Source organism: Anolis carolinensis, chromosome 5, assembly GCF_035594765.1.
Source record: "Anolis carolinensis isolate JA03-04 chromosome 5, rAnoCar3.1.pri, whole genome shotgun sequence".
In the NCBI taxonomy this organism is placed as follows: Eukaryota; Metazoa; Chordata; class Lepidosauria; order Squamata; family Dactyloidae; genus Anolis; species Anolis carolinensis.
In genome coordinates this window covers 109,690,361-109,718,194 of record NC_085845.1, presented here as the reverse complement: position 1 = coordinate 109,718,194, position 27,834 = coordinate 109,690,361, and the positions used below count along the sequence as shown (strand labels likewise).

The following is a 27,834-nucleotide window of genomic DNA, read 5'->3' as shown; positions in this document are numbered from 1 at the left end:
GAATATTTAAAAGGGAGGATAATTTCTTAATGAATAGGAGGATACAAAACTGTTTCTAACCAGTGGAGAAGAATGGATCAGCATTCTTATTTGAAATTATTGGATCCGTTTATTAAACAACACTATTTCATAATTCATGAGGTACATCTGGGACACTTGTACTTTGTGATTAAATAACGCTAGATTAAAAATGCTCACAGCATGTTTATCCACTGGCATGCTGGTTTGGCAATGAATCATTAATTTTCTGTTTCACTGGGATTTACATCTGATTATTTACAGGCTGTCTGTTGATATAACGCATAGAACAACAGCTGAATTGTGAGAGTTTTCAGCAGGGATCTAGATAGCTATTAATTAGCATAATAGAGTCAACAACACGATGCCTTGCCCTGTTATGCCTTGACTAATAACAACATATTTAAAAAAGAAACACACTAAGCTCATTGATGTTACTTGGTTTCCTGAATGCAACAGAAGCCTTAAAAGAGGCGACACTGTGGGTTTGAGCTTATCAATACACATCAACTCTTCTCATTACTTGGTGAGATCAAAGATGAATAGCATAAACAAGCTTTTATTTCTTTTTTCTTTGGCTAGTTTGACAAGTCTTTCAAACTCAGTAGGACTTTCCTTCTGTACTATTTTTTCTTATGAAAATACGTACCAAAATCCATCTTTTTCACCTTCTTTTAAGTGACAAGTCCCCCCTTGCTTACAAGGGTTGCTAATGCAGGCATGAATTGGAATGTCACAGTCTTGGCCCTAGGAATAAAACAACAAAATGGTGAGACTATGCAAAAGGGAGGCAAACTGGAAATAATAATATTTTATTTTATTTATTTCCAATATTTCTATCCCGCCCTTCTCACCCGAAGGGACTCAGGGCAGCGTACAATTAGCAACAATTCGATGCCGACACATCATTAAAAACAACAACATATAAAAATGTATTACAACCAATTAAATACAGTATAAAATATAAAACATAAAACATATGCTTAAAATCTGTTCGTCCAATATCCTCCTACTTTATCCATATAACAGTCTGGGTCGTAATCATAACAACTTTATTTTTGTTCCCCGCCTCCATCTCCCCAAAAGGACTCGAGGTGGCTAACATGGGGAAAAGCCCGGATAATTACAATAGAACAAAATAAAATACATACATAATACACTTCATCAGCAGATAAAAATACATCAAAATAAAAACACAATTATACACAGTAACACAGTTAAAATAAAATAGGGACAATAGTATAGTTGAACATATTTTTTTTAAAAAGAACAGGAGTTAACGAGAACGAACTGGGCCAGAGCACAAGGAGTGTATATTGTAAACCCAATGGGTGAGGTAGATGAATAAAGTGCTGCATTTAGTAGGAGATTTGGGATGGGATAAATAATGAATTTCCAACTGATGGAACAGAATTAAGTGTCTTAGATATAGTGATTGTCACTGAAATGGGACCTGCCATAGGGATTAATATTCATTCTCCAAAAGCACACTGGAAAAGCCAAGTTTTTAAACTTTTCCTAAAGGCTGACAGGATGGGTGCTTGCCTAACATCTGTGGTCCTCCAGATGTTTGGGCCTCCAACTCCCAGAATCCCTAGCAGCTTGTCCAGTGGTCAGAAATTCTGGTGGGTGTTTTGATCCATTTTAATCTGGTTTCAGACCTGGCTATGAAACAGAGACTGCTTTAGTTGCCTTGGTAGAAGATCAACAAACTCAAGAGAGTGAAACGGGAGTATTCTTGTTTGACTTTCTGGCTGTCGGTGCTTGCCTAATCTAAAATAGGAAAATGAGATATCCCTCTCCACTTGGTTGAAACCTTTGTTCATGTAGGTGGCATGCAGGACAATCCCTGGTATCCCAGTAAGACCTTGAAGTGCCACTGCTAACCAAGATAGGCAGGATGAGGCAATGTGGTACAATGTGAGGGCTTGCCCTGAAAATTGGCTTATTAAAAGTACAAATATAATAAAGCAACTTCACATGTTTTCCATACCTTGAAACCATAGGGGCAAGAGCATCTGTAGAAATCTACAGGATCGTTATTACAGGTTCCGTCATTTTTGCATGGATTTGATAAACAAGGGCTACATTTGGCAAGAATACCAATATCCACTGGACCTTCAAATAAACATAAATTCATAGTCAAAAACACAAGCCTTTCATTATTCATGTTACACGTGTTTTCATTTAGGCTAAGTCAGTCATCTTTGGCTGGAACAAAAATTCTGCGGTTGTACTTGCACAACTTGTCAACACTTAGGCAATATGAGAACACACTGGTGGCTGTGGCCATATTTCTTTCATATGAGGACCCGCCTATGCACCTCTTGTTTCAGCGGATGGCTGATCACTGTTGCTATATGAACAAAACAATAAATTCTGACTGGGCTTCTGTAGCCTAATAGCAAAACATACTTGCTGGAATCTGCAGCTGAAATATCATACAAGTTACAACTGACAAACAACTTGTGTACTTTAGAGGTATATGTCTAACAAGCCAGTATATAAAAAATAACCCCCAAAATATGGCATACGGGTCTGGGTTTTTTTGAAATTATATATTTATGACCTGAATATATGCATGGGGAAGGAAGAAGGTGCCTCAGTGACTCAAAACCTAGGTCAAACAGTGATTGAGAAACTAGCAATATGTTCATAGTACGTCCAACAACATGTAAGAATTGATCTTCAAGCATTAGGCAATATTTGGATCAACAAAGAAGTGCCAAAACAGAGTAAATGTTGGCTAAATCTAATAAACCTATTGCCCAATTGTGGATTTTATTGTTCTTTTTCTTTCCATACACCAGCATAACTACAACAGTTTTTTGTGTTACTTCACCAGTGGGGAACTGTTAAACCACAACTTCTTCTGCCTCTTCTGATTTAGATGCTAAAAGACAAACAGAATTAGATGTTTTCCCACTGTTTCTTGCCATGTCTGTGGTGTTGTGGTTTTTAACTTTGAATATGTTTTAACTGGGAAAATTTTTAAAATACTGTTTACATTTAATCCTGTTTTTAATGTTTGCATGTTAATATATTTTAAATTGTGTGCTGCTTTAAAATATTAAGCTGCTTTGAGTCTCCTTCAGAAGAGAAAAAGCGAGATATAAATAATAATAATAATAATCATCATCATCATTGTCATCATCATCATTTCCACATTTGATACAATGACAGTATACTGCAGGAACAAGGGCCTAAATCCTATTCTTAGTCCCAATGACAATAAATCCACGGAATCAATGGAGCGTATAAAAGTAACTTCTGCAGGTCCATTCTGCTAGAACAAATATTGAATTTAGCCAATGTTCTTTATGTATCCATTGTGTAATGAGGTGACAACGTGGAGGCTGCTTTGGTAGCATGTGCAATGGATATGACATTTGTTATTATCAGTTTACAATTCAGACCCGGCATTATATTTCAGTTAACCCCCGTTGGCACTCTCTCTCTTTAAAACAGTTTTCTTATGTATCCTGTTAAATAATATTAGGCGTCATAATATCTTTGCTGTAAGGTATGATCATAGCCAATGAGGTATATATAAGGCCTAAGGTCCAATTATTGCTGATTGTATGTCATAACAATAGAAAAAATACTAATTAATTAAAAGCAATGGAAAATAAAGATACCATCATCTAAGAATCAAATACATAATTAATGTTTTATGTATCTTATTGTACAAATGAAAAAACTTTTACTGCTGTCATGGTAATAAAAAACTGCTCCTGAGAGAGATCGTGAGTGATCTGATAGGTTTTTATTAGGAATCTAGCAGTCCTGATACTGAAGGGAACTTCCTGCAGCTGTCATTTGCTACTAGCAACTAACAGATAAGACGCTAAATCAAGTATTTTATATCATTGATGAGAAAAGGTTGAAGGAAATGGGCATGTTCTGTTTGGTGAAGAGAAGACGAATGACCTCAAGGACTGTTATGGAGAGAAAAAACAGTACTGTTCTCTGCTGCCCCAGAGGATAGGACCAGGTCCAATACTTTGAAATTTACCTAAGCTTTTGCGTTTTGTTAATCAAATGACTTGTAAATACTATATTGGCTTGTAAGATGAGATTTCAAATATATTGAGCTGTTTAAAATTTTTAGCAGCTTTAGAATATTTTTAAACTCTTACTGATTGCATCCCATCCTGAGATTTTCAGTAATAGACTTAGGTAGAAATAATTAATATTCATGTAGTCATGAAAAATAATAAAACCCACAAATTTACAAAGAATGATAAAGAAGACCATAGTGTCTCTGACAATCATGAGTAAAGATTTAGGTGGAAGTAAGTTTGTTGTCAATGACCTTGGCTTATAGCAACTTCAGCTTATGGCAACTCTATAAATGCTATAAGCCACCCTGTAATCAATAGATGTTGTAAATTCAGGAACATGGCTTCCTTGGCTGAGGGTATACCCACACTGCAGAAGTAATGCAGTATGATCCTCCTTAATTGCAATGGTTAAATGTTATGGAATCCTGGGAGCTGTAGTTTTGTCATACACTAGCACTCTTTGACTAAAGACCCATAAAGCTGCAATTCTCATGATCCCATAGCATTGAGCCATGGCTGTTAAAGGGTGCATTGCAGGGTAGGATCAAACTGTATTAATTCTACAGTGTGATGCACCTTCCATATATGCAATTATATTTTGAAGCAAGTGCCTTATAGTGGATTAAGGATTGGACAACACTTGAAATTGTAAGTGTACTAATTCTTGAGGGGCTGGATCTATGTTGGGGCTGGCATGCATATATTGGCTATGAAAAAAAGAAAATTGAGAAAAACTTTGGTAATCATTTTATTAGACTGGCCTTAATCAAAATTTGAGAAAAATATAAAGAGAGCTTTTATAATAATAAGATTCCACTCTGGATTTCATCATTGGAGGCTAACCAAAGAAATATATTAGGATGGTTAAAATGGCCAAAATACAAAGATATTTTGATTAAAAGGAAAGATAAATATGAACTAAAAATGCAGGAAGAAATAAAGTTGAACTTTCCTGGTATCTCCTGGTTCCAATACGCACAAATAAAAGAACAGTTTAACAAGGATAATAAAAATTGTTTTAGTAATTTAGACAATGTATGGGATAAAATAATATTAAGCAATAAGAAAACAATTTCTAAGATTTATACTATATTACTAGAATGGTCAACGGAAACAGAAGAAATAAAGAACTGTATGGTGAAATAGGCCAGGAACATTGGCCGTCCGATTAAACTAGTAGAATGGGAAGAAATTTGGAATAAGAAGTCGAGATACGCCTATGCCACTGATTTAAAGGAAAATTGGCTTAAACTATTCCATAGATGGTATATGACACGAAAAAAATTAGGCCTAATGTATAAAAATTACGACAGGAAATGTTGGAAATATAAAACTCAGGAAGGCTCATTTTATCACCTATGGTGGACCTGTGAAAAGACTAAAAAATCTTGGAAAATGATTCATCAAGAAACACAAATTATTTTACAAAAGAAATTTTTATTAAAATCTGAATATTACTTATTAAGAATTACAGATAATGAGACTAAATTTGATACAAATGATGACATTTTATTTATGTATTGTGCTACAGCCGCCAGGATGACATATGCAAAATTATGGAAATCAGAGGAGACTCTGAAGAAAGATCCTTGGATGCATAAATTAGAAGAGATACACAGTATGAACAAACTTACGTTCCTTTTGAAAGAAACAAGAGGAAAATATGTTAGAAGAACAAACTGGAGTAAAATGGAAGAGTACTTTAAGAAATGTAGTGATATATGTTAAGAGTTTGAAAATTACTAATGTAAAAGGGTAAAGAATGGAAGATTACTTCCCTTTTTTGTTGATGTTTCCCTGGAATTTATAATTCCTTTCCGATGTATTCCCTTCCCCCCTCATTTTCCCCACTCCTTTCCTAAATTTCCCATTCTATCCCACCTCCCCCTTTTCCCTGCACTTATCCCCGTTTTTATAATCTGCACTGTACTTAAAAATCATTAGTAAAAATTATTTTTTTAAAAAAAAGTCCATTCATTTGAAACATGGTCTTCCTCTTTTCCTACTACTTTCCACTTTACCAGGCATTATTGCCTTTTCTATGAACAAGTTATGTCTTCTCATAATATGCCCACAGTACAAAAGCATCATTTCAGTCATTGTAAGGAAAACAGTTTGACAAAACAGATTATGAGAAATCTGGGTTAGAGAAATTGGCTAGGAACTCTATATACTATTATGCCCTGTGAGATGTTACGAGAACAGAACTGAGTTGGACCTAAATAAAAGTAAAACAAATGAGCAAGATCTGTTGCAAAGATAAGAAAAGAAATCCAGGGAATGATTATATAATACAAGCATTATGAGGAAGGATTTAAAAGAGTGAGTTACTAACATAATTTAAGTAAATGGTTGACAGGAATTCAGATGGTCCTCAAAGTAAAAGGCAATTAGAAATCTTGGTAATAACCACAATACGGAATAGATTAAGGGCTGTTTGGAAAGAGATCTGGAAAAATACTGGAAAACAGAATGACGCTAATAGAGATCAAGCACAGTCCCCAATAGGTCCCCTATTGCCTTTGCACTGCAAAAAATTGAATGTAAGATGAAAGAAAATGGGGCAAGAAGGAAAAGAGAAACACAGTGGGACTTACAAGCTGAAACAAAGTTAGTGCTGACCCAAGAGGCAGCATTTACTGTCTAAAACAAAAGTCGAGTCCAGGTGAACTAAAATTGGTGATTTAACTAGTAATTTTAGATAAAAATCTGCTGTAATGGGAATTAAATGGTATCAGAAGAGAAGAAAAAAAGGGGAATATTATCAACAGACTGACAGAGAAAAATTACTAATAGAAGAGAATAAGCAAAAGACAGAAAGGTTGCAGAGAATGCATACCATATCATCTTCTGTTGATATGTGGTTTCAAACTGTTTCTGACTTTTGGTGACACTAAGGTGAACCTACCATGGGTTTTTTAGTGCAAGATTTGTTCAGAAGGGTTTGCTTTTGCCTCCCTCTGAGGCTGAGCGAGTGTGATTTTTTTCAAGCTTACCAGAAAGTTTCCATGGCCAAATGGGGATTCAAACCCTGATCTCCAGAGCCAGAGCTCAACATTAAGTCACTACACTATAGTGGCTCTCCATCACTTTCTACTCAATTGGGGGGCGGGGGGGTGGAGTCAATTGAATGACAATTCATTTTAGGAAGTTGTCAATGCTAAAAGGGATTATAACAAATATCATTCAGAGAGTGAGTGAGTAGGCTTGTGTATGGACTCAGTTTGGTCAGTTAGCTTTGGCCAATCCGGCTTGCCGTAACAGTAAGGGCCCAGCTGCCTTGTTTCTTTTGGTCGAAACAGCACACGTGGCAGCTAGGCATGGCGTCTTCCCTTCTGTTTGAGAGTACGCAGCACATGCTTCCTTAACCCCATTTCTCAAACCCAGTCTCCCTTGAAAGAAGAAAGGAAAGGGCCACAGAAAGGGTGCTTCCTTAATCCCGTTAGTCAAACCCAGACCCCCTTGAAAAGAAGAAAGGAAAGGATCCTAGAAACAGAAAGGGGAGCCTTGTAAGTTCCCCATTGCTGCCTATTGGCTGGATCTTTCAGCTGCCTAACCAAAAACAGATTGATCTATTCACCGATTTTCGGAAGGCTCCCAAAAATGGATCTGGGTACTCAATGAACTTCGGATACCAAAAACAGATCGTCCTCCAGCTGAATTACACAAGCCTATTCATGAGAACAGAGCTGCTTGATTTGGGAAGCAACATTACTGAAAGAAGAGAGTAGTGATCAATGTCTTTATTCGTAGAACCTTAGTATATAGTGGGAATGGCAGCAGCAGAAAGAGATTCTCTAGTAGAGGTCAAAAGACAGTTCAAAGAGGAAAATAAATTCAGTCTTATATACAAAATAAATGAGATGACCAAAGAATCTAAAATGGCAAATAAACAAGAAAACATAATATGATGGCACTACTTAGGACCTGGATGTCAGGGCTCTCATATTAACTGTATCATCCTTATCTGGACCAATTCTTATGGTGAAGGAGTGTGCATCTATATCCACCTCTGCTATGTTTACAGAAGTAGAATGAAATAGCAGGAAAAGATAGCAATACATTAACAAATTTAGATAATGAAACACGTAGTTGAGGAACTGGATGACTCATCAATACAAAATAGGAAATTGTGGCTGCAAGATGGTAACACATAATGAGATGGTTATGGTAACATCCATTTAAAAGGATAAATCATTTACAACCTTTTAACAACAAAGAGTAATTTAGAATGCTAGGAAATATATTCTTGCATATAACAGGGGGAAAAACCCATAAATATCACCCAAGCAAAGAGGGAAAAGACAACAACATGCATGTCATTGAGGAAAAAACTGCTTCAAAACATGTAGGGAAAGTCAGAAGGTTTGTCTGAAACAAATCCGGTCTGGGGCTCTTTACATTCTTACCTGGTATTAGAAAACCACAAGGCCCTGGAATCTCTAGAAGCAGGGTGTGAATTGTGAAATGATAAAAGTTAAAAGAAAATCTGACTAAAATGTGACTAAAAATAAGCAGGTTTTGTCGATCAGAAACACAACTTAGAAACTTATTTAACATGGGGCACTTCTACACTACAAATTAAAGCACTATGATTCCACCTTAATTGCCATAGGTTTGCTATGTAAACCTGAGAATTGCATTCTAGGGAGGGGTACTTAGCACCTTACGACATGCCTTGTGCTTCCATAGATTGCTGTCATGACACTTAAAATGGAATGATTGTGCTATAATTTTGTAGTGTGAAAAATCTTCCTAGTCTTGTAATTTTCAATTGCAAGAAGCTATATACTGCCATTCCTGACAGTAACATTTTTCATTCTTAATTATGAGCCTGTGTGCATACAATGAGTTCAAGCACTTGACACCACACTAAGTAACAGGACCTACCATCAAAGACATATATATTTGCAGGTGTCCCTAGATAGAAGCTATATCCCATGAGTGCAATAGAATCAATAGGATAAATAATCTATAACAATGGCTACAATGAATAGAACAAGATCTGCAGAAGTGGTCTTTTCCCAAAGGGACCAGTTCAAATGGACAGAATGGTTTGTACTCTTTTTTAAAAAATAAAGCTGAACAAATACAATTGAAACAAAGGTAAAAATAGAGGATTTGCAAGGATCTCAACATTATGTATGAGTTCTGCTTGACATATTACAGTCCTATGTATAACTACATTTATTACCTAAAAGCTAGTTATGAACACTACAAACCGGTAATATTAAATATCATCAGGTACACTCAACAGAAAACTGAATGTATTACTAATGTATGATGTGTGTAATGGCTCTGATTTATCTGAAAATATTACACATTCTCAAAACCTCTGGAGTCATTCTGCCAGCTGCCAACATGAAGAAACTAAGGTGTCAACACACTGCACAAGTATTAATATCTTATTTTTGGCTGTATGCCGCAAGAGCATTCTGTGCTGGTTCATTAATATAACAAATACCCAACATGTTTCCAATTAACCATTCTGGCCTAAAATACCCAAGCTTACTTGAAGGTGATATTTAAAAAAACAAAAAAGCACATACCTTGACATGTAAATTTTTTAGATGGAGTGGTAAGGAGTAGCTTGTCAGCCATTTCCCCAGGACCTGCACACCGGGCTATGCCTGGTTCTTTATATTCTGACTTGACCCAATCAGACAGCCATTGCATATTGCAATCACAATGAAGTGGATTTGCCCCAATGGCACTATAAAGGAAAAACAGAAAATAGCTACTGCAAAAATTTGCGGATGCAGTGGAAAATAGTGGTATTTCTACTGCGTTACCTTTTGAAAACTGAAGCAAAGGAAATTTTCATTCAAAATAGACTTCAAGAGAAACTTGGGTTCTGTATTCATAGATTCCACCATCTACATCCCTCCCCACACACATAGAACCCTCCAAAAAGCAAAACTTGATTTTGTCATTTTATATTAAGGACACAATTTTAAGATACCATTGTATATAATGAGACTTGAGTATCCATGGATTTCAAGTCTCACTGGATACCAAGGGCCCACTGCATATATTTTTAAATATCTTTATAATACTTGACAATGTTTAAAAGTAATAAAAAATTTATAATGGCTTTCATCTAGAATGAATGCCATCAAGTTGAAAATCAAAAAAGCAACATTCTTCACTTTTGGAGTCGGTGGGTAGGTCACAGGCTATCTGAGAATCCAATAAATCAATGGACTCCCATACCTTGAGAGCAATGTCTATTCTACCTTTTGAATAGCATCCCTTGTTATTATATACATGTTTACGGTACGACAAAACCCCCAAAAAATGAATTTAGCATTAAAACAAGACTTTTATTCATAAAGAATTGGAAGGAAACTGAAAGTGGACAGATAATTTTTGTGTTCTGGTTATAGATTCACCTGAAGTGCAACTATAGATCCCTTAAGGGGATCAACTGACCATAGGTTTTACAGACAATTAATGCAAACTTTAAAAAAATCATACTCTGGCAATCTATAATATTAGGTGTTGGAGGGTAAATTAAAAACAGTAGCTAAGATCTTGCCCCATACCGTGTTTCCCCGAAAATAAGACAGTGTCTTATATTAATTAATTAATTAATTAATTAATGCTCTAGGTCTTATTTTCAGAGGATGTCTTATTTTTCCATGAAGAAGAATTCACATTTATTGTTGAACAAAAAAATTGAACATTTATTATATACTGTACAGTAGTTGTCACCACAAACCAGCATAACCAGACAAACTGTGAATCCTATTAAGAATTTCTTGTTACTGCCATTATTTCCATGTACAACAATCTATGGTATGTACATTTACCAATCCTGCATGCTCTGGTATTCTGTTTGGTGGGCATGCTTCCAAACTAACTTTCCTAGGTATTACTTTCAGGGGAGGTCTTATATTTAGCAATTCAGCAAAACCTCTACTAGGTCTTATTTTCTGGGGATGTCTTATTTTAGGGGAAACAGGGTAGATGTAACTGTGCCACTGCAGCATCTGGTAGCATCTCAACCAAAGGGCTCCCAAGCACTGCATACTAGGGAGCAGGGATATGATGCCTGAAGCATTTCATGGTCATGAGGCTCAGCAAGAACAAGAAAAAAGTTGTAACAAGACTGCGTGGAGTCTTATTACAACTGTTTTTCCCCAAGGCAGTGTTGCAAATGTCATTTCTCAAGTGTTCCAATCTGCAGCATCTCAGAAGTAATTCTGCTGAAGAGCCACTAGGCTGAAACAGTAGGATACATGTGCATGTGTGTTTGTGTGCATGCAGATCATGTGTACCCATTAATGACTGTAAAGATGAATATTCACCTGCTGAAAGTGTACACAGAATGATAGAAAAGCATTCATGGGGGTAAAAGCTACTGAATGGCAGACCCCAACCTCAAAGCAACTTCTACCTCAAGGTCTCATAAAAGATACCAAAAATGTGGGTATCACAGATGCATGCTAAATTTCTTCTTTATCCCATGACCACACTACCAAAGTTGTGTGCAATTACAATAACCAAATTAACAACCTGAATAACATGAGGGGATGATGGGGTCAAAGTAGACTGCATTTTGGCAACAGCATTTATATTTCTGCACAACAGCCTAGACTGTAGCCATCCTGGACAATGTCTGGTGTAGATCTCCTGGCCAACCCAATAGGTCTGATTTCCTGATATTTTTAGGAATCCACACAGACTTGTGGGAAAAAGATGTTGCCACATTGCCATGGTGAAATGAATAGTGGTGAAATAAATATTATTATAGACAGAATACTCACAGGTGGGATAATGCTGAAAGATCATTAAAAGCACCTTCAGGAACAACAGAAATGTCATTGCCATGTAAGGACCTAAGGGAAAGAGAAACATTTATGTACTTAAAAACAGATGTGGAAATACTTTGTTATTTGATTGCTTCCAGTTCAACAAAGAAGATTTGCAGATGGTCTCATTTATAATCAATTACAGGTCCTTCAGAGCTTGTAATCCTCCTGAATTACCTCTTCCCATTTTACTTAGATTTTGTTCCCTTGTTTTTAAGAGGTGGGAGCAACTTGTTATCATTGGAGCATGTCTACTACCAGAAGCATCTCCTCCATAATCTTAAGTCAACGTGTGATTTGACTTCATAACACATGAGAGTTTCCTGACCTCTACATGCAGCAGCAGGATGTAATTCTAGCCAGACAGAAGTGGTGGGCATGATTTAATTGCTAAACATTGTGTCACTTCAAAAAGTTCTCAAACCTTCAAAAACTTTACATGGCTCGGGCTGTGGCGCAGGCTGGAGAGCAGCTGCAATGAATCACTGCAATGAATCACTCTGACCAGGAGGTCATGAGTTCGAGGCCCGCTCGGAGCCATGTTTGTCTTGTCTTTGTTCTATGTTAAAAGGCATTGAATGTTTGCCTATATGTGTAATGTGATCCGCCCTGAGTCCCCTTCGGGGTGAGAAGGGCGGAATATAAATGCTGTAAATAAATAAATAAATAATTCAGATTAATACTTTACATATGGATACGTATCATTTTCAATGATATAGCTATTGCTTTTTTGCATATTGCTTGAGATTGAATTGTGTTACTTAATTAAAATGAACTTTGTGTTGTTGAAGGTTTTCATGGCTGGAATCACTGGGTTGCTGTGAGTTTTCCAGGCTGTATGGCCATTTCAGAATGCTTCTGGAACATGGCCATGCAGCCTGGAAAACTCACAGCAACCCAAAATGAACTTTGCTCCAAACAGTCATATTTTCATCTTTAAGTCTTTTAAATAATTACTAAATCTAGTTTGGAAAAAAATCACACTGTAATCTGAAGCCTTTCCATTTAAAAAGTCATGGGGCGAACTCTAAAGACACCACCACCATTATGATCTACCTAATGCAAATTTAAAACCTGTTAATGCCTATAGAAAGGGGGGATTCTGAGACACTAACCCAGCTGAAGTCTCTGTTAAGGTGAGTTTGGAACCAGACACGCTTCCTGAAGAGTACATAACAACACCCCCACAACCAAGGAGAGCAGGAGCTGAACTTCTATTAATTGGCACTGTTTTACAAATGTTTGTTGTGTACCTTCAAGTCATTTTTGACTTCTGGAGATTCTATGATGGGGTTTTGTTAGCATCTCTCAGGGATTAAAGCCTTAATCTCTAGAATCAAAATCCAATACACAAACCATGACACCTCACTGGCTTTAAAATTTAGGTTTGTGTATTATGTTATACATTATGTACAGCAGTGTACAGTACAAATCCTATACCCATGAGGCCAGTCCGTATATTTTCTGATAAAATATGTCTCTAAGAATTTTGTAGGTCTTCCAGACAATTCTATTGTATGATTCCATAAGACGTTGCCACAGAGTCACCCTGGAACACCCTAGCAAATTTCTAGTGGTGATACCTAAGAATGTTCTAAGTCAAAGATTTGCAACCTGGGGTCCCCAGATGTTTTTGGCCTTCAAACCCCAGAAATCATAACAGCTGATAAAGTGGCTGGGATTTCTGGGAGTTGTAGGCCCAAAACATCTGGGGACCCCAAGTTGAGAACCACTGTTCTAATTTCTTCAGAGCAAATCTATAGTGATTTCCAACAGAAGCTGTTCATTTCAACAGGCTTCACTCATCCAGTTTCCAGTTTCCTTGGTATTCTGACTTTTCAGAATACTGATACAACAAAATTTTATTACTAAAATGTCCCAAACTGGCAGGATACTCTTTTGATTTTTGTGATGCCTGTTTGGTGGCAACAAGGTGACAAGATATGGACACAAAATCTCTCAACTTAATACCACTGAACTTCGTAGCATTAGTATCCAGCCTGTGCAGCTTTTAATGGGGGGTTGGGGGGGGGGTTGGGGGGATCCCAATCCTCAAACTGAATGTTACAAATTGCTTGTTGCAGTGAGGAAAGTAGTGGCAAACTTACACCTCTATTTTATTGTTTTAGAACTCTGTTATTAATGTCTCACTTTGACTGATCATGTGGTAAACTTAAACTAATGTCCCTCTCATGATTAAAACAACAGAATGAAAATGATTTCTATGTTTCTGGCACTAGAGCGCCTGTTGTATTAATTATGTATCTACATGGAGTCGTGTGGATTATTTACTTGTGGAATAACTAATAACTAAACGTGAAGTCTTTTTAGGTTAATTCAATGGTTAATGCCATTGAAAGTAATTCATTAAGGACATATCCCAAACAAAAAATGCTTAAAGCCAAATTAACTGCTTGGTGTAGGTGATGATCCCAATGGCTGAATCTCACCAGTGTTCCAATATGACATAGCAAAATCTCTGGAGCATTTAGAAAATGTTCTCATACTACGCACTTTTGCATTCTATGGGCCCTTCCAGACAGGATCTGATCCCAGGTTTTCTGCTTTAAAATGGATTATATGAGTTCACACTGCCAGATAATCTGGGATAAACAGAAGACCTGGAATCAGATCCTAGGATATAGGGCCTGTCTGGAAGGCCCCTACAACTACATCAGAAATGGACTGTCTGTTACCACATTTTTCACTATTTCAAGGGAAAACAAGATAAGTGACCTGGGGGAGAAATGGCCAATTGTCAAGTAGCTTGTATAAGAAAACAAACAACAGAAACTTACAGCAGCCTAAGCGATTTCAAGCCATCAAATGTCCGTGCTGGAATACATCTAAGACGGTTGTAACTGAGAATTCTGAAAGTTGAACAAAAATAATTTTAATAGCTTAAAACCAGACAATTACAGTTTCATAGATTGCTTCCATAGTATAACCACATAGCCAAAATTCACAACATTTGGTAGATGCTTTATTAGAAAAAGATTAGCATTGTGCTTGTCTCAATCATTGTTGTTACACAGCTGTACTTACAAGGTGAGTAGCTGAGTCATGTTGCTGAAGCTCTGGTTAGAAAGAGTGCTGATTCTGTTGTTACTTAAATCTCTATAAAGAAATTGAGAAATTATCTAAATGCTAACACTCATAGATATTACAAAACCAAATCCTTTCAATAGATGGGATACTATTAATGGATTTTTCAACATACTGTTCATTTCACATTTCTACATGCTGAATATGACCCAACAACCATGTCACATGGGTAGGAGTCAAAGCAAAACAATCACACAAATTAAAAAATAAATAATCAAAATAATCCCTGGCATTAGTGTACTAGTTCCCACAAAGACTACACATTACAATACTTATTTTCATGAAATATAAAACTAACAGGTGCATTAGGGTCATGTTTAATGTTACAGTAGAGCAGGGGTCCCCAAACTAAGGCCCGGGGGCCGGATGCGGCCCTCCAAGGTCATTTACCTGGCCCCCGCCCTCATTTATAATATATTTTTATATCAGTTTTAATAATATAATATATTATATATACATATGATATTGATAATAATATTATCATTTTATACAATATAATACTAAAATAATACCATATAATAATATTAATTATATGTTATATATTACATATAATATTACAGTATAGTGGTATAGTTCAATATAGTAATATATAATGCTAATATTGTGCTATGCTAATAATATATTGTATGTACATATAGCTGCTCTGAGTTCCCTTCGGGTTGAGAAGGGTGGGATATAAATGTAGTAAATAAATGCAGTAAATGAATAAATAAATAATTTTAGACTTAGGCTCGCCCAAATTCTGAAATGACTTGAAGGCACACAACAACAACAATCCTAATTAACCTAACTATCTCATTGGCCAGAAGCAGGCCCACACTTCCTATTGAAATCCTGATAGGTTTATGTTGGTTTAAATTATTTTCATTTTTGAATATTGTATTGGTCTTTCATTGTTATTGTTTTGCACTACAAATAAGTTATGTGCAGTGTGCATAGGAATTTGTTCGTATTTTTTTTTCAAATGATAATTCGGCCCCTCAACAGTCTGAAGGATTGTGGACCGGCCCTCTGCTTTAAAAGTTTGAGGACCCCTGCAGTAGAGTATCCAACATAAACGGGCCAGCAGAATATTGGATAAGCAAAAATGTTGGATAATAAGGAAGGATTAAGGAAAAGCCTATTAAACATCAAATTACATTATAATTTTACAACTTAAGCACCAAAATATCATGTTTTACAACAAATCGACAGAAAAAGCAGTTCAATACACGGTAATGTCATGTAGTAATTTCTGTATTTACGAATTTAGCACCAAAACATCGCAATGTATTGAAAACATTGACTACAAAAACACTGACTACTAAAAGGCAGATTGCATTGGATAATACAAAATGTTGGATAAGCGAAGGTTGGATAAGCAAGACTCTACTGTACTTACACATCTCTATGAAATCTTTCTTTTAATGCAAAAATGCAGATTCGGACAAGTGACTTCCTGAATGACAAAGTCTTTGCAGAAGACTTGATGTGTGCAATGTGTTTTTTTTTAATAGCTGTGTTTTTTAAACCAAAGCTTTGGTTGTTTTCTTTCATATTATGAACATGAATAAAATGGGAAAACAGACCTTTTAAAAATACTACTATATTTTCATTTTATTTCTGCATGATGCAACCTGGTATAAGCTTGCTTCCAGTTCGATACCTCCTGAAGCTTAATGGGTAGAATTTTGCTATGGCTGACACCACTTAGAAATATTCTTTTAAAGAAGATAAGTGATGCTGCTGATTCTCACTGTTCTTTCACTGTAATATCATCTACCGCTGTGTAACCCCGCTCCAAACAAACTACACCAATTTCTCTCTGTAATTGAATTCGCTTAAATGCCTTTATGCTCCCTAATACTGTACTCCATCTATATGACAAGCAGCAATCGCCAGCAACATATTCTATGCTCCAGTTTGTTGGAGGTTCTAGCAGGGGAGTGCAGCTATTGTATACCCGGGATCAAAGGCTGGAGACCTCGGTATACTCCTTCTACCTGGGATGATCATCCCCTTCCACCAAGTGTGCTGCTTTGGGAGGGACACACGTGGAATGGTGAGGAAGAGATCAGACACCCACCTAGCCAGCCAGATCAAACAAATAAACTCTGGTGATCAATGGGGTGACTGATGTCACAGCCAGGTCACCCTCACATCTGGAGCCTGCATTCTTTGGAGTGGATAATGGTGATTTTGTTTTGTTACTTAGAATCATAGAATCATAGAGTTGGAAGAGACCTCATGGGCCATCCAGTCCAACTCCTGCCAAGAAGCAAGAAAATTCAAAGCACCCCCGACAGATGGCCATCCAGCCTCTGTTTAAAGGCCTCCAAAGAATGAGCCTCCACCACACTCCGGGGCAGAGAGTTCCACTGCTGAACAGTTCTCACAGTGAGGAAGTTCTTCCTAATGTTCAGGGGGAATCACCTTTCCTGTAGTTTAAAGCCATTGTTCTGCATCCTAGTCTTTGTAATGGATTATGCTATGGCCAGTGGAGGAAAAAGCACATCATATCTAAAATAAGCATTAGAACTATGGTTTGGTGTGACATCACCCGCAACCTCCTCATCAGCCGGAGTGGGATGGCGGAGGTAACGCAGGGATCTCAATGAAGCACCCTGCCGGGGGCGGCCTAAACACCAGTCACAGGAAGATGACCAAACTTAAAGGATTTGAATTCTGGAAAAACACACTGAAAAGTGCCCGTTTTGTGGGTGCTCCCATGGCTTGAAGACTGTTAAGTCGCCGCCATGGGGCCCAGCTGTGTTACACTCCTATGCTGCATGCTCAGGTTTTTATCAGAGTTGCCAATTACCATAAGGAAAACCTATATTGTGATGTGTGTCCAGAAGACAGACCTTTGATTGTGCAGTTTTGTGCCAATGACCCAGAAGTATTGGTTCAGGCCGCCTTGCTGGCTCAGGATTACTGTGATGCATTAGAGCTATAATTGCTAAAACACTGAGTACATGCTATGTTTTTCTTGAAACATTTTCATTTAATAAAATAAATGACTGACGGGGGGAAAAAAATCAGCATCGAAATTATCTGAATATTACTCACATAAGAGTTAAGTGCTTATAGTTTGAAAGTTCTTTGGGGACAAGGGTAAACTGGTTTCCATCCAAATAGCTACAAAAAGAAAGACAGAATGCAATATCATTGAACTGAAATCATTAGTACCTTCTACAATGCTCAGATGTAAAGCAATAAAAGAACCCATGGAAGATACTCTGAATGTAATAAGATGTATTGGTTTTATAGCTATAGTTGCCTACATTTTTTATTTAGGATAATATGACAACTGGGGAATAGATGAGCTCAACCATCAATTTAATAGCCAGATGTACTCCTGCACACTTGTTTAAAAGAAATGATTTTTTACTATGCTGAATCAAGATTTTGTACTAGATACAAGCACATCTGGTCTCCTGGTACAGAAAGGGTATTAGTTGTGAATCAGTATTACTTGACAGAGTTATTTTACCCAGTATTGGGGGGGGGGGGATTAATGGCTAGGTTTACATTTGTAGTATAGTATGTTGTTTGAGAGTAATCTTTGATTCAAACCTGGCATTGGAAGGCCAGGTAAGTTCACTAGCCCAAAGATACAATACGAAAATGTTTAATGCCTGCCAGGCAACTACAGATGGCGGGGTCTTGATGTTCCACTTTGGAACTAATGAGACCAGACAATTTCAAGGACTACTTTATTTAAACTATTTAAAATTATTTAAATATTCTGTAAGGAAGGACCAGTTTAAATTAGGCGCCACTGTGGCTGGGACCTGTGCTACTTAAGACCTCAGAACAGTCTACATATATTGGGTTAATGTCCAATACGGCCTGCCACCAACTGGGACTGTATTCTATTTTAATTCAGTTATTTCAATACAATACAGACCCAATTGGCAGGCTGTTCTAAGGATCCTGCCTCAAGTCCTCAAGTTAAAGCATCCCAAGGATAGTTTGCTTCCCTTCTCCTGGGGTCTTACAACCAAAAAGATCAACTTTAGAGACCTCCCTTTCAACAAAATAGTGCCTAAAGCTAGTCACCCCAGCTCAGGGGTTCCCAAACTAAGACCCGTGGGCTGAGGTCATTTACTTAGCCCCTACCCTAAATTTTAGATTTAGTGTTGTCCTAAGTCTGAAATGACTTGAAGACACACACAAAAAAAACAATAATCCTAATTAATAATCTCATCAGCCAAAAGCAGGCCCACACTTCCCATTGAAAGATGGGTATGTTTATGTTGGTTTATGTTGGTTCCTGTTTTTGTTTTTTTTTTCAAACTATAGTCAAGCCCTCTGCTTATAAAGTTGATGACCCCTGCTCTAACCTCTTTTCTCCACTTCTACTTATTAAGGAAATGCTTATTTAAGTAGGAAATGTCTACTGAAACAGTGCTTTAAAATTCAGTATATCATAGCAGAAAGTCCTGATAGAAGGGGAGAAATTGCCAGACATGAATGGCATAACTCTATGCTGAATTATCATCAAGGTGGAATGGGCTTATGAGCTCTTCGGCTCCATTCTGTGCTTCCACATCATAGTATATCTATATTAGGGTGCATGTTTCTCTTACTGGCCTCATTTCACACAGAGATAGCAAGGATGGTTTCTTCCTGCAAGCACAGAAATGCTGCAGTTTTTGTTCCCCGTGTCAGGAGCAACTTGAGAAACCACAAGTCACTTCTGGTGTGGGAGAAGTGGCTGTCTGCAAGGACGTTGCCCAGGGGATGCCCAAATGTTTGATTTTTACTATCTTTGTTGGAGGCTTCTCTCATGTCCCTGCATGGAGCTAGAGGTGACAGAGAGAGCTCATCCGCACTTTCCCTGGTTTGGATTTGAACCGGCAACTTTCAGGTCAGCAACCCAACCTTCAAGTCAGCAGTCTCCTGGCACAAGGGTATAACCCATTGCGCCATGGGGGGGGGGGGTTCCTAATGCTGCAGTGCATGTGGCCGTATTTTCAAAGGTGGTATCTAGACCAGTGGTTCTCAACCTGGGGTCCTAAGATGTTTTTGGCCACCAATTCCCAGAAATCCTAACAGCTGGTAAACTGGCTGGGATTTCTGAGAGTTGTAGGCCAAAAACATCTGGGAATCCCAGGTTGAGAACCATTGATCTAGACTATGTCTTGTCAGTAGAAATTTGGCAATGCCTCTTTGTTGTCATTTAGGCATCAGCTGAATACATACTTTAGCTGCAAGTTTTAGTAAACAGGCAAGTGATATGTTCTTACATGTGTTTCATTGTATCTTTGTATTTTTTTCTCTGATCTTAATTATGACTTCAGTAGCATTTGTGTATTATGCTATGTTTTATAGAATGTCTAAACTGCCCTGGGCTTTGAAAGGAAGGGAGAGGTATACAAATCAGTATACAATGTCATTACTGCAATTACTTTTGACATTAGTTCTAACAAAGAGGCATTGGTCGTTCACTCTATGTCACAATTGGCTGGATTTGTGATGTGTGGTCCTGAAGTTTTAAAAAGATAATGAGGTGGGATATGATGCGATAAAAACATGATGGATGGGAAGCAGACACTGTAATATTGGTTCCTTGGTATGGAATCAACTGTCATAGCCCTAACCTTCAAGTCAGCATAGGTTCTTCTTGGAGCATGTTTTTTATTATTATTATTATTATTATTATTATTATTATTATTATTATTATTATTAGCTTTATTTATACCCCATGGGGACTCAAGGCGGCTAACAATCCCACAGTAGACAAGTTTAAAAAGTGCAATATAAAAGTTAAAAAACAAATAGTAACAGTGTGTGTATTGGGGGGGGGGGGGGGAAGCAGAATTAAAATACAATAAATACACTTAAAGGGCCTTTAAAATAGTATTGAACTGCATTACAATGAGTTTTCTGGGCTGTATGGCCATGTTCCAGAAGTATTCTTTCCTGACGTTTCACCCATATTTATTGCAGGCATCCTCAGAGGGTGTGAGATCTCTGAGAATGCCTGCCATAGATGTGGGCGAAACATTAGGAAATAATACTTCTGGAACATGGCCATACAGACCGGAAAACTTACAGCAATCCAGTGATTCCAGCTATGAAAGCCTTTGACAATACCATATTGAACTATTTGCAAGATAAACAAGGATTTTTTTAAAGAGGATGGAGTTTTATTTGGGAGTTGGTTTTCATTTTAATTTTGCTAATACATAGGGTCCCTATTTTGACATTTTAAAATAATATCCAAAACACAAGCATTTAACACTTCCCTGTTTGTCAGAACACAGTTAAAATATTTGAACCGTTGACCAAGTTGAAGTAGTGTTCAATGTAGACAAAATATAAAAGGGCGCCAACACATTTGGGGAGAAATTGTTTTACAAACTGTCCAGTATATCCGCTTAATAGTCTACCCGTCATGCAGGCAGGGCTTTCAAAGCATTTTATACACAGAATTAAAAGAAAAGACAGAATTAGAATCCCTTTGAGAAAGCTCTAAAACATCTAGTCAGATAAAAGGAGCTTTAGCTGGCCTTGAAAATGAAACTAAAACCAAGAAACTGTTTGGTATAGTATTAATTAAACATAGTTATCCTGGAGTTCTGCAACCCTAGAATCATGCTAAATTACACAGTTGTGCAATTAATATACAACAGGTGTGATGCCAAGTGAAATGGAAAAACTGACTAGAAAGTGCAATCACTTGTGCAATATTTACAGTACCATAACATCACTTGCATGGGGTTGCTTTGAGTTTTCCGGGCTGTATGGCCATGTTCCAAAAGCATTCTCTCCTGACATTTCACCCACAATCTATGGCAGACATCCTCAAAGGTTGTGAGGTCTGTTAGAAACTGGGCAAGTAGGGTTTACATATCTGAGGAATGTCCAGAGTGGGAGAAAGCATTCTTGTCTGTTTGATGCAAGCGTGAATGTTGCAGTTGGCCAGCTTGATTTGCACTGAATGGCCTTGCAGCTTCAAAGCCTGGCTACTTTCCTTTGTTGGGAAGTGTAAGCTCACAACCTCACAACCTCTGAGGATGCATGCAATAGATGTAGGCAAAACATCAGGAAATAATGCTTCTGGAACATGGCCATAGTGGATGATTTGCGTAAGAATCTTGACAGGGGAAGTGTGACCCTGTTGGTTCTCCCAGACCTCTCAGCGGCCTTCGATACCGTAGACCACGGTATCCTCCTGGGGCGCCTCGCGGAAATGGTTCTTGGAGGTACTGTTCTACAGTGGCTCCAGTTCTTCCTGGAGGGTCATACCCAGAAGGTGTTGCTGGGGGACATCTGCCCGGCCCACAGCCATTGATTTGTGGGGTGCCGCAGGGCTCAATACTGTCCCCCATGTTGTTTAACATATACATGAAGCTTCTGGGAGAGATCATCCGGGGTTTTGGAGTTGGGTGTCATCTGTATGCAGATAACATCCAACTTTATCACTCCTTTCCATCTGCTGCTAAGGAGGCTGTTCAGGTCCTGAACGGGTGTTTGTCCACTGTGATGGTCTGGATGAGAGTGAACAAATTGAAGTTGAATCCAGATAAGACAGAGGTATTTCTGGTTAGTCGCAAGGCTTAACAGGATGTGGGGTTACACTCCCTTTGAAGACACAGGTTTGCAGTCTGGGAGTGATCCTAGACTCATCACTGAGCCTGGAGCCCCAGGTTTCAGCAGTGAGCAGAGGAGCTCTTGCACAACGAAACTTATGCGCCAGCTGCGCCCATACCTTTGGATGTCTGACTAGGCCATGGTAGTCTATGCTCTGGTTATATCCCAGATAGATTAATGCAATGCGCTCTATGTGGGGTTGCCTCTGAAGACTGCTTGGAAGCTTCAACTAGTCTAACAAATGGCTCCCAGATTGCTAACTGGAGCAGGGTACAGGGAGCATACAACTCCACTGTTACACCAACTCCACTGGCTGCCAGTCTCTTCTGGGCACAATTCAAAGTGCTGGCCTTGGCCTATAAAGCCCTAAACGGTTCTGGCCCATCTTATCTGTCCGAATGTATCCCCCCTACGAGCCCGCCCAAAATCTAAGATCATCTGGGGAGGTCCTGCTCTCGATCCCGCCTCCTTTGTAGACACGATTGGCAGGGACGAGAGACATGGCCTTCTCAGTGGTGGCCCCCAGGCTGTGGAATTCCTGCTCCAGTGACATCAGATCTGTGCCCTCCCTCATGGTCTTTAGGAAGAAACTAAAAACCTGGTTGTGGGGCCAAGCCTTTACTCAACGGCAATAAGAAACATTGAACCATATGTGCAATGAAGAATTGACATTGGACTGGCCTTGAATCAACGCTTTTGGATTGTGTGATTTTACCTGTTTTACTTGTGATGTTTTAATCTGTTTTTACTTGGGATGTTTTAAATGCTATGGGTTTGACCATTTTAACACTATGTTCATTGTTTGTATAGTATGCTGTAAACAGCTTTGGGTACCCTTGGGGAGGAAGGCGGTATATAAATGATGTAAATAAATAAATAAATAAATAAATACAGCCCAGAAAACTCACAGCAATCAAGTGATTTTGGCCATGAAAGCCTTCGCAACACATCACTTGCATAACGCTATGATACCATACTTCTGTAATCTCTTAAAACGTACTTCATACACATAAGAATAGTATACAGGCATAATTTGAATTCAAGCCTACATATGTCACTACCAGGATGTTAAGACCCCATTTCCTAGTAGTTGTGGGAAAGTAAACACATTTGTGTTTAAAGATAAGTTTCATTTAGTAAATCAAATTCTAGTTTAGTTCATAACTGGTTAAATGGACAGTAAATTTTAAATGTATTTTTCCTTATTGTTGCTTCACACCTTTCTTTAAGGTATTCAGAATGAAATGTTAGATAGGTAGAAGGTCCCTTTTGATAGCTTACAGAAATGTTGCTCCAAAGAACCAAAATATGAAGAAACTAAATTTAGCAAAACTAAACCTGATGCTAAAGAAATGGATTGCCTAGGAATGTTACTGACATGTCAAATGCACTGCTATCATTCCTGCCCCCCCCCCCCCCCCCCCATGATAGTTTCTGACATTGTTTAAAAGTTGACATTTTGACGTACTTACAGTTCAGTCACATCTTTTGGAATGCCTTTGGGTAAACTCTTCAGACCTTTATTGCTACAACGAACTACAGTATCTAGGCAAGTGCATTCTGCAGGACAGCGGGAGAGTGGAGAGCAACTATTCTCATCATTTCCTAGTTCATAAAAAGAGATAATAAATATACCCCTTGTCAGACAGCACACTTAACACATCCGGCAGCAACAAAATAATTTTAATCTGTTTTGTGAATGGTCTGCTTGCAAGTAGTGCTGTAAAGAGAAACCATACTTACAAGCAACATTTTCTTTTATTTGCAGTATTTATATTCCGCCCTTCTCAGGGGACTCAGGGTGGAACACGAAACGTACATATGCGGCAAGCATTCAATGCTGTTTTATACACTTGACAAGACAGACAGTTGTATATAGATAAAGGTATATAGACTTTCCTTATACATTTAGCTATGTTTTCATGGACAAGTTTCATGGACAGTGGGCCCTCTAATTGTACTAACTGCAGATTGTCACTCCCCATATTATCAAATTAGTACAATATGAATGATACAGGTTTATGTTTCCACAAGACTACTCAATTAGAAAAACAAAGCAAAACTTTGGGTCCTCATTTAATGTCATGTTTTAGCATTTTCCTTTGTATTAAAAGTAGTTTGCCATGCAACACAGAAATGACAATTTTGCAGTAAAAAAAAAGGAAGCCAAAAACTTCCACAGGCTCAGAGGATGAATCAGTGGTCCTTTTTATTCTGACCCATATCAATTTTTTGGCCTCGGATTTATTTGTTGCATTTTTCATCTACCCAATAACAAGTGTTCTCTTGGTGAATCCAGAGCTTGGAGTTAATGCATTACACATAGCCACGTTATCTATAACCAAAGATGGGGGAAAAATCACATGAACTTAGTAATTTCTGAGGAGACAGGCTGTTTTGTTTCATTAGGAATAATGGTTTGCTGTGGCAACTCTTAAGGAATATTTCATGCTAAGCAGCACTTTGGGCATGTGCCATTGATACTTTTGCCATTGTTTTTGTGAGGTGGCAAACGTTGATAAGAATTTATTCCAACTTTCTGGGACAACAGAAATAGTTAATACAAATCTTAGCATGTACAACATTCAACATGTCCTATGGTGCTTGACTACTGATTGGGATTACTATCTATATTTTAAGTTATTTTAACTTTTGTAAGATGTGTTATTATACTGTGATTTTATTGTGTTACTGTTTTTATTGATGTAATACTGTTTTGGGCTTGTCCTGGTGTAAGCCGGGAGATGGAGAGGGATATAAATAAAGTTTTATTATTTACTAGCTTGGGGACCCGGCGGTGCCTGGGTTATTTGAAAAAGGCATTATTTGTATTTGAATGTTAGGTATTCTCAGTTTAGAGTGGGTGAACTATAATTCCCAGAATCGTGGTTCAATTCTCTCCAAACCCCGCCAGTATTCAAAGTTGACCATTTTGGGTCTGTGTACCAAGTGTGGTCCAGATTGGTCGTTGGCTGGTCATCGCCTGGCTGCAGTGCTCTCTGGATGGGGATGAACTACTAAAACTCCCAGATTCCCAGGGCAATTGTCCCAAAACATCTGTCAGTATCCACAGCAGGCAATGTTCAGCCTGTGTGCCCGGTTTGTTCCAGATCCATCATTGGCTGGGTTCAGTGGTGATGCAGGTGAACTACAACTCCCAAAAGCAAGGCCCATTCCCACAAACCCCTGCAGTATGTTCACTTGGTCATGAGGCTTCTTTGTGCAAATTTTTGTCCCGGTCCATTGTCAGTGGGGGTCAGTGTTTCTCTGGATGCAGGTGAACTATAACTCCCTTTTCCCCAAACTTGTCCAATATGTTGTATTAGTTATGGGGGCTCTTTGTGCCAAGTGTGATGCTGGTCCATCATTGGTGGGGTTCAATTGCAGGTGAACTATAAATCCCAGTACCTACTACTCCCAAATGTCCAGGCCAATTCCCCTCCAAACACACCAGTATTCAAATCTGGGCATATCGGGGATGCATTGCAAATTTGGCCCAGACCCATCATTGTTTGGGTTCATATCATTCTGGGTGTAGGTGAGCTACAACTCCTATAAATTCCCCAGTAAGAGTCACAATGCTCTGGCTTGATGCAGAGTAAACTACAACTGCAATCCCCCAAACTCCTCCAGTAAGTTTAGCTGTTGCTTAGTTCTGCTCTGTTTGTTATGCAGACAGATTTGAAAGGGAAGGGCAGTAGGTGGGGTAATGCAAATTCCACAACAATGGAGAACCCTGGGATGCCTTCCTGTGGTGGAAAAAGCAAAAACTAGGATGAAATGGTCCCCAAATGAAAGCATTCCTTGGGTGGTGGGCTGTAATGTTTGGGGAGGACATTGCCAGGGGTTGGGCTACATGTTTATGGAGCTCGCTGTAACTGCAATGTCAGTGGATGGGAGTGACTTGCTGGCTTCTCAGCACTGGGAAATATAGGCTGTTTGTGGAGCCTGTAGGCTGTCTGGGTGAGCGGACACCCGTGCCACATACACACATACAGGTTTTCACTTTTATTACGGATATATAGATATATAGATAGATATAGATTATTATTTTGACACATTGAGGCAGCCTGCTATGAGTTTCTTACTCTTAGCAAAAAACAAATATTGGAGTCAGAAAATTTTGTGTAAAATGTTGTGTTAATATTTTACACAACATTTTCTTACTCCAATATGTGAACAAGGCAACTAGCATGTGCTGCTTGGTTTTTGTTTTGTGTTATCAATTTGTTTTTTTCAAGTTATATTAATTTGTCATTGTTTATTGTTACAAAAAAAATTGAAAAGCGGAAGGGATGGACTACCCCCCATTGAGGTCTTTGCAAATTGTTCAAAATATCTCTCCATAACCAGTCCCCCCCCCTTTCTGAAGCAAAATATGAGCACACATAGCAAGCACAGGAAGACTGGATGACTGGTCAAAAACATGTCAGCAATCCATTGGATACTTCTAATTTGTAAAAGTACGAGTAGAATAAAAATAACTATTTAGCAGCAGAAAGTTCCCAAGGAGATCAAAAGGACCCTCTTTTAGTGTCCCCCTCCCAGCACAGTATTTATTGCTATATTTCTCCTTTCCGTTCTGCGATATCAAAAGTGTTACATGCAAGAAGTTCATTTCGGTGCCACTCCCACTTCTGGGATTGCCATGTCAACAGCTCTTTCCATGTGACCTGTGATTTTTGGTATAGGAAGAAGACTTCAAGTGCATTCGTAGTAGCAAAATGAAGCTTTCTTCATACAATACCATTATATGCATGGCTTTGTCGTGGTCAACAAGTGGGCTGCACTTCTTACCATCATCACAAGTGAAGTCCTGAATGGCAACATCCTGTATCGGGATTTCTTTCAGGAAATAGGGTTTCTGGCAGCGAGGGTTCCCTGTCACAATGCGTTTCTTCCTCAACCACTCTCCCAGCCATGCCAAGTGGCAGTTGCAGTTGAATGGATTGGCCAAGAGGTTCCTGAGAATCATATGTGAGCAACATTTTGTTCAGTTTCAAGTTAAAACATATTCACAAAGATTACTCGCCTCCAAATAACATACTTTTTGTTTTACTAGCTTCACTCTCTGCTGTGATTGTTTTTGCATTTCTCCAGCATTAACAACAAATGAATCTCCACCCAAGCCCAATGCCCCAATCAAAGTTTACGACAGCAGTTTCAGTGTCTGGGCAGAGAAATCCTGGTACATCTTATTTAGCAATAATGTAAAGGTGTCACAGATCTGACTTGCTGTCAAGCTATCTACA

General features: G+C 38.3%; 1 protein-coding gene across 13 annotated transcripts in view; it reads right to left on the bottom strand.

Moving 5' to 3' along the window:
• Nucleotides 1–27,834, bottom strand: part of slit2 (slit guidance ligand 2) — a 344,726-nt gene that overhangs the window by 35,487 nt on the left and 281,405 nt on the right. For 7 of the 13 annotated variants that reach the window (XM_062982142.1, XM_062982137.1, XM_062982140.1 and 4 more), the window contains 10 exons: nucleotides 27,380–27,546; nucleotides 24,055–24,187; nucleotides 18,050–18,118; nucleotides 14,942–15,013; nucleotides 14,695–14,766; nucleotides 11,852–11,923; nucleotides 9,632–9,795; nucleotides 8,492–8,524; nucleotides 2,012–2,136; nucleotides 668–765 (listed from right to left, as the gene is read on the bottom strand). In XM_062982142.1, coding sequence (XP_062838212.1) covers nucleotides 668–765; nucleotides 2,012–2,136; nucleotides 8,492–8,524; nucleotides 9,632–9,795; nucleotides 11,852–11,923; nucleotides 14,695–14,766; nucleotides 14,942–15,013; nucleotides 18,050–18,118; nucleotides 24,055–24,187; nucleotides 27,380–27,546 — 1,005 coding nt within the window. The remainder of the gene's footprint in view (nucleotides 1–667; nucleotides 766–2,011; nucleotides 2,137–8,491; nucleotides 8,525–9,631; nucleotides 9,796–11,851; nucleotides 11,924–14,694; nucleotides 14,767–14,941; nucleotides 15,014–18,049; nucleotides 18,119–24,054; nucleotides 24,188–27,379; nucleotides 27,547–27,834) is intronic. The other 6 variants (XM_062982141.1, XM_062982135.1, XM_062982139.1 and 3 more) reach the window with 1 other exon arrangement.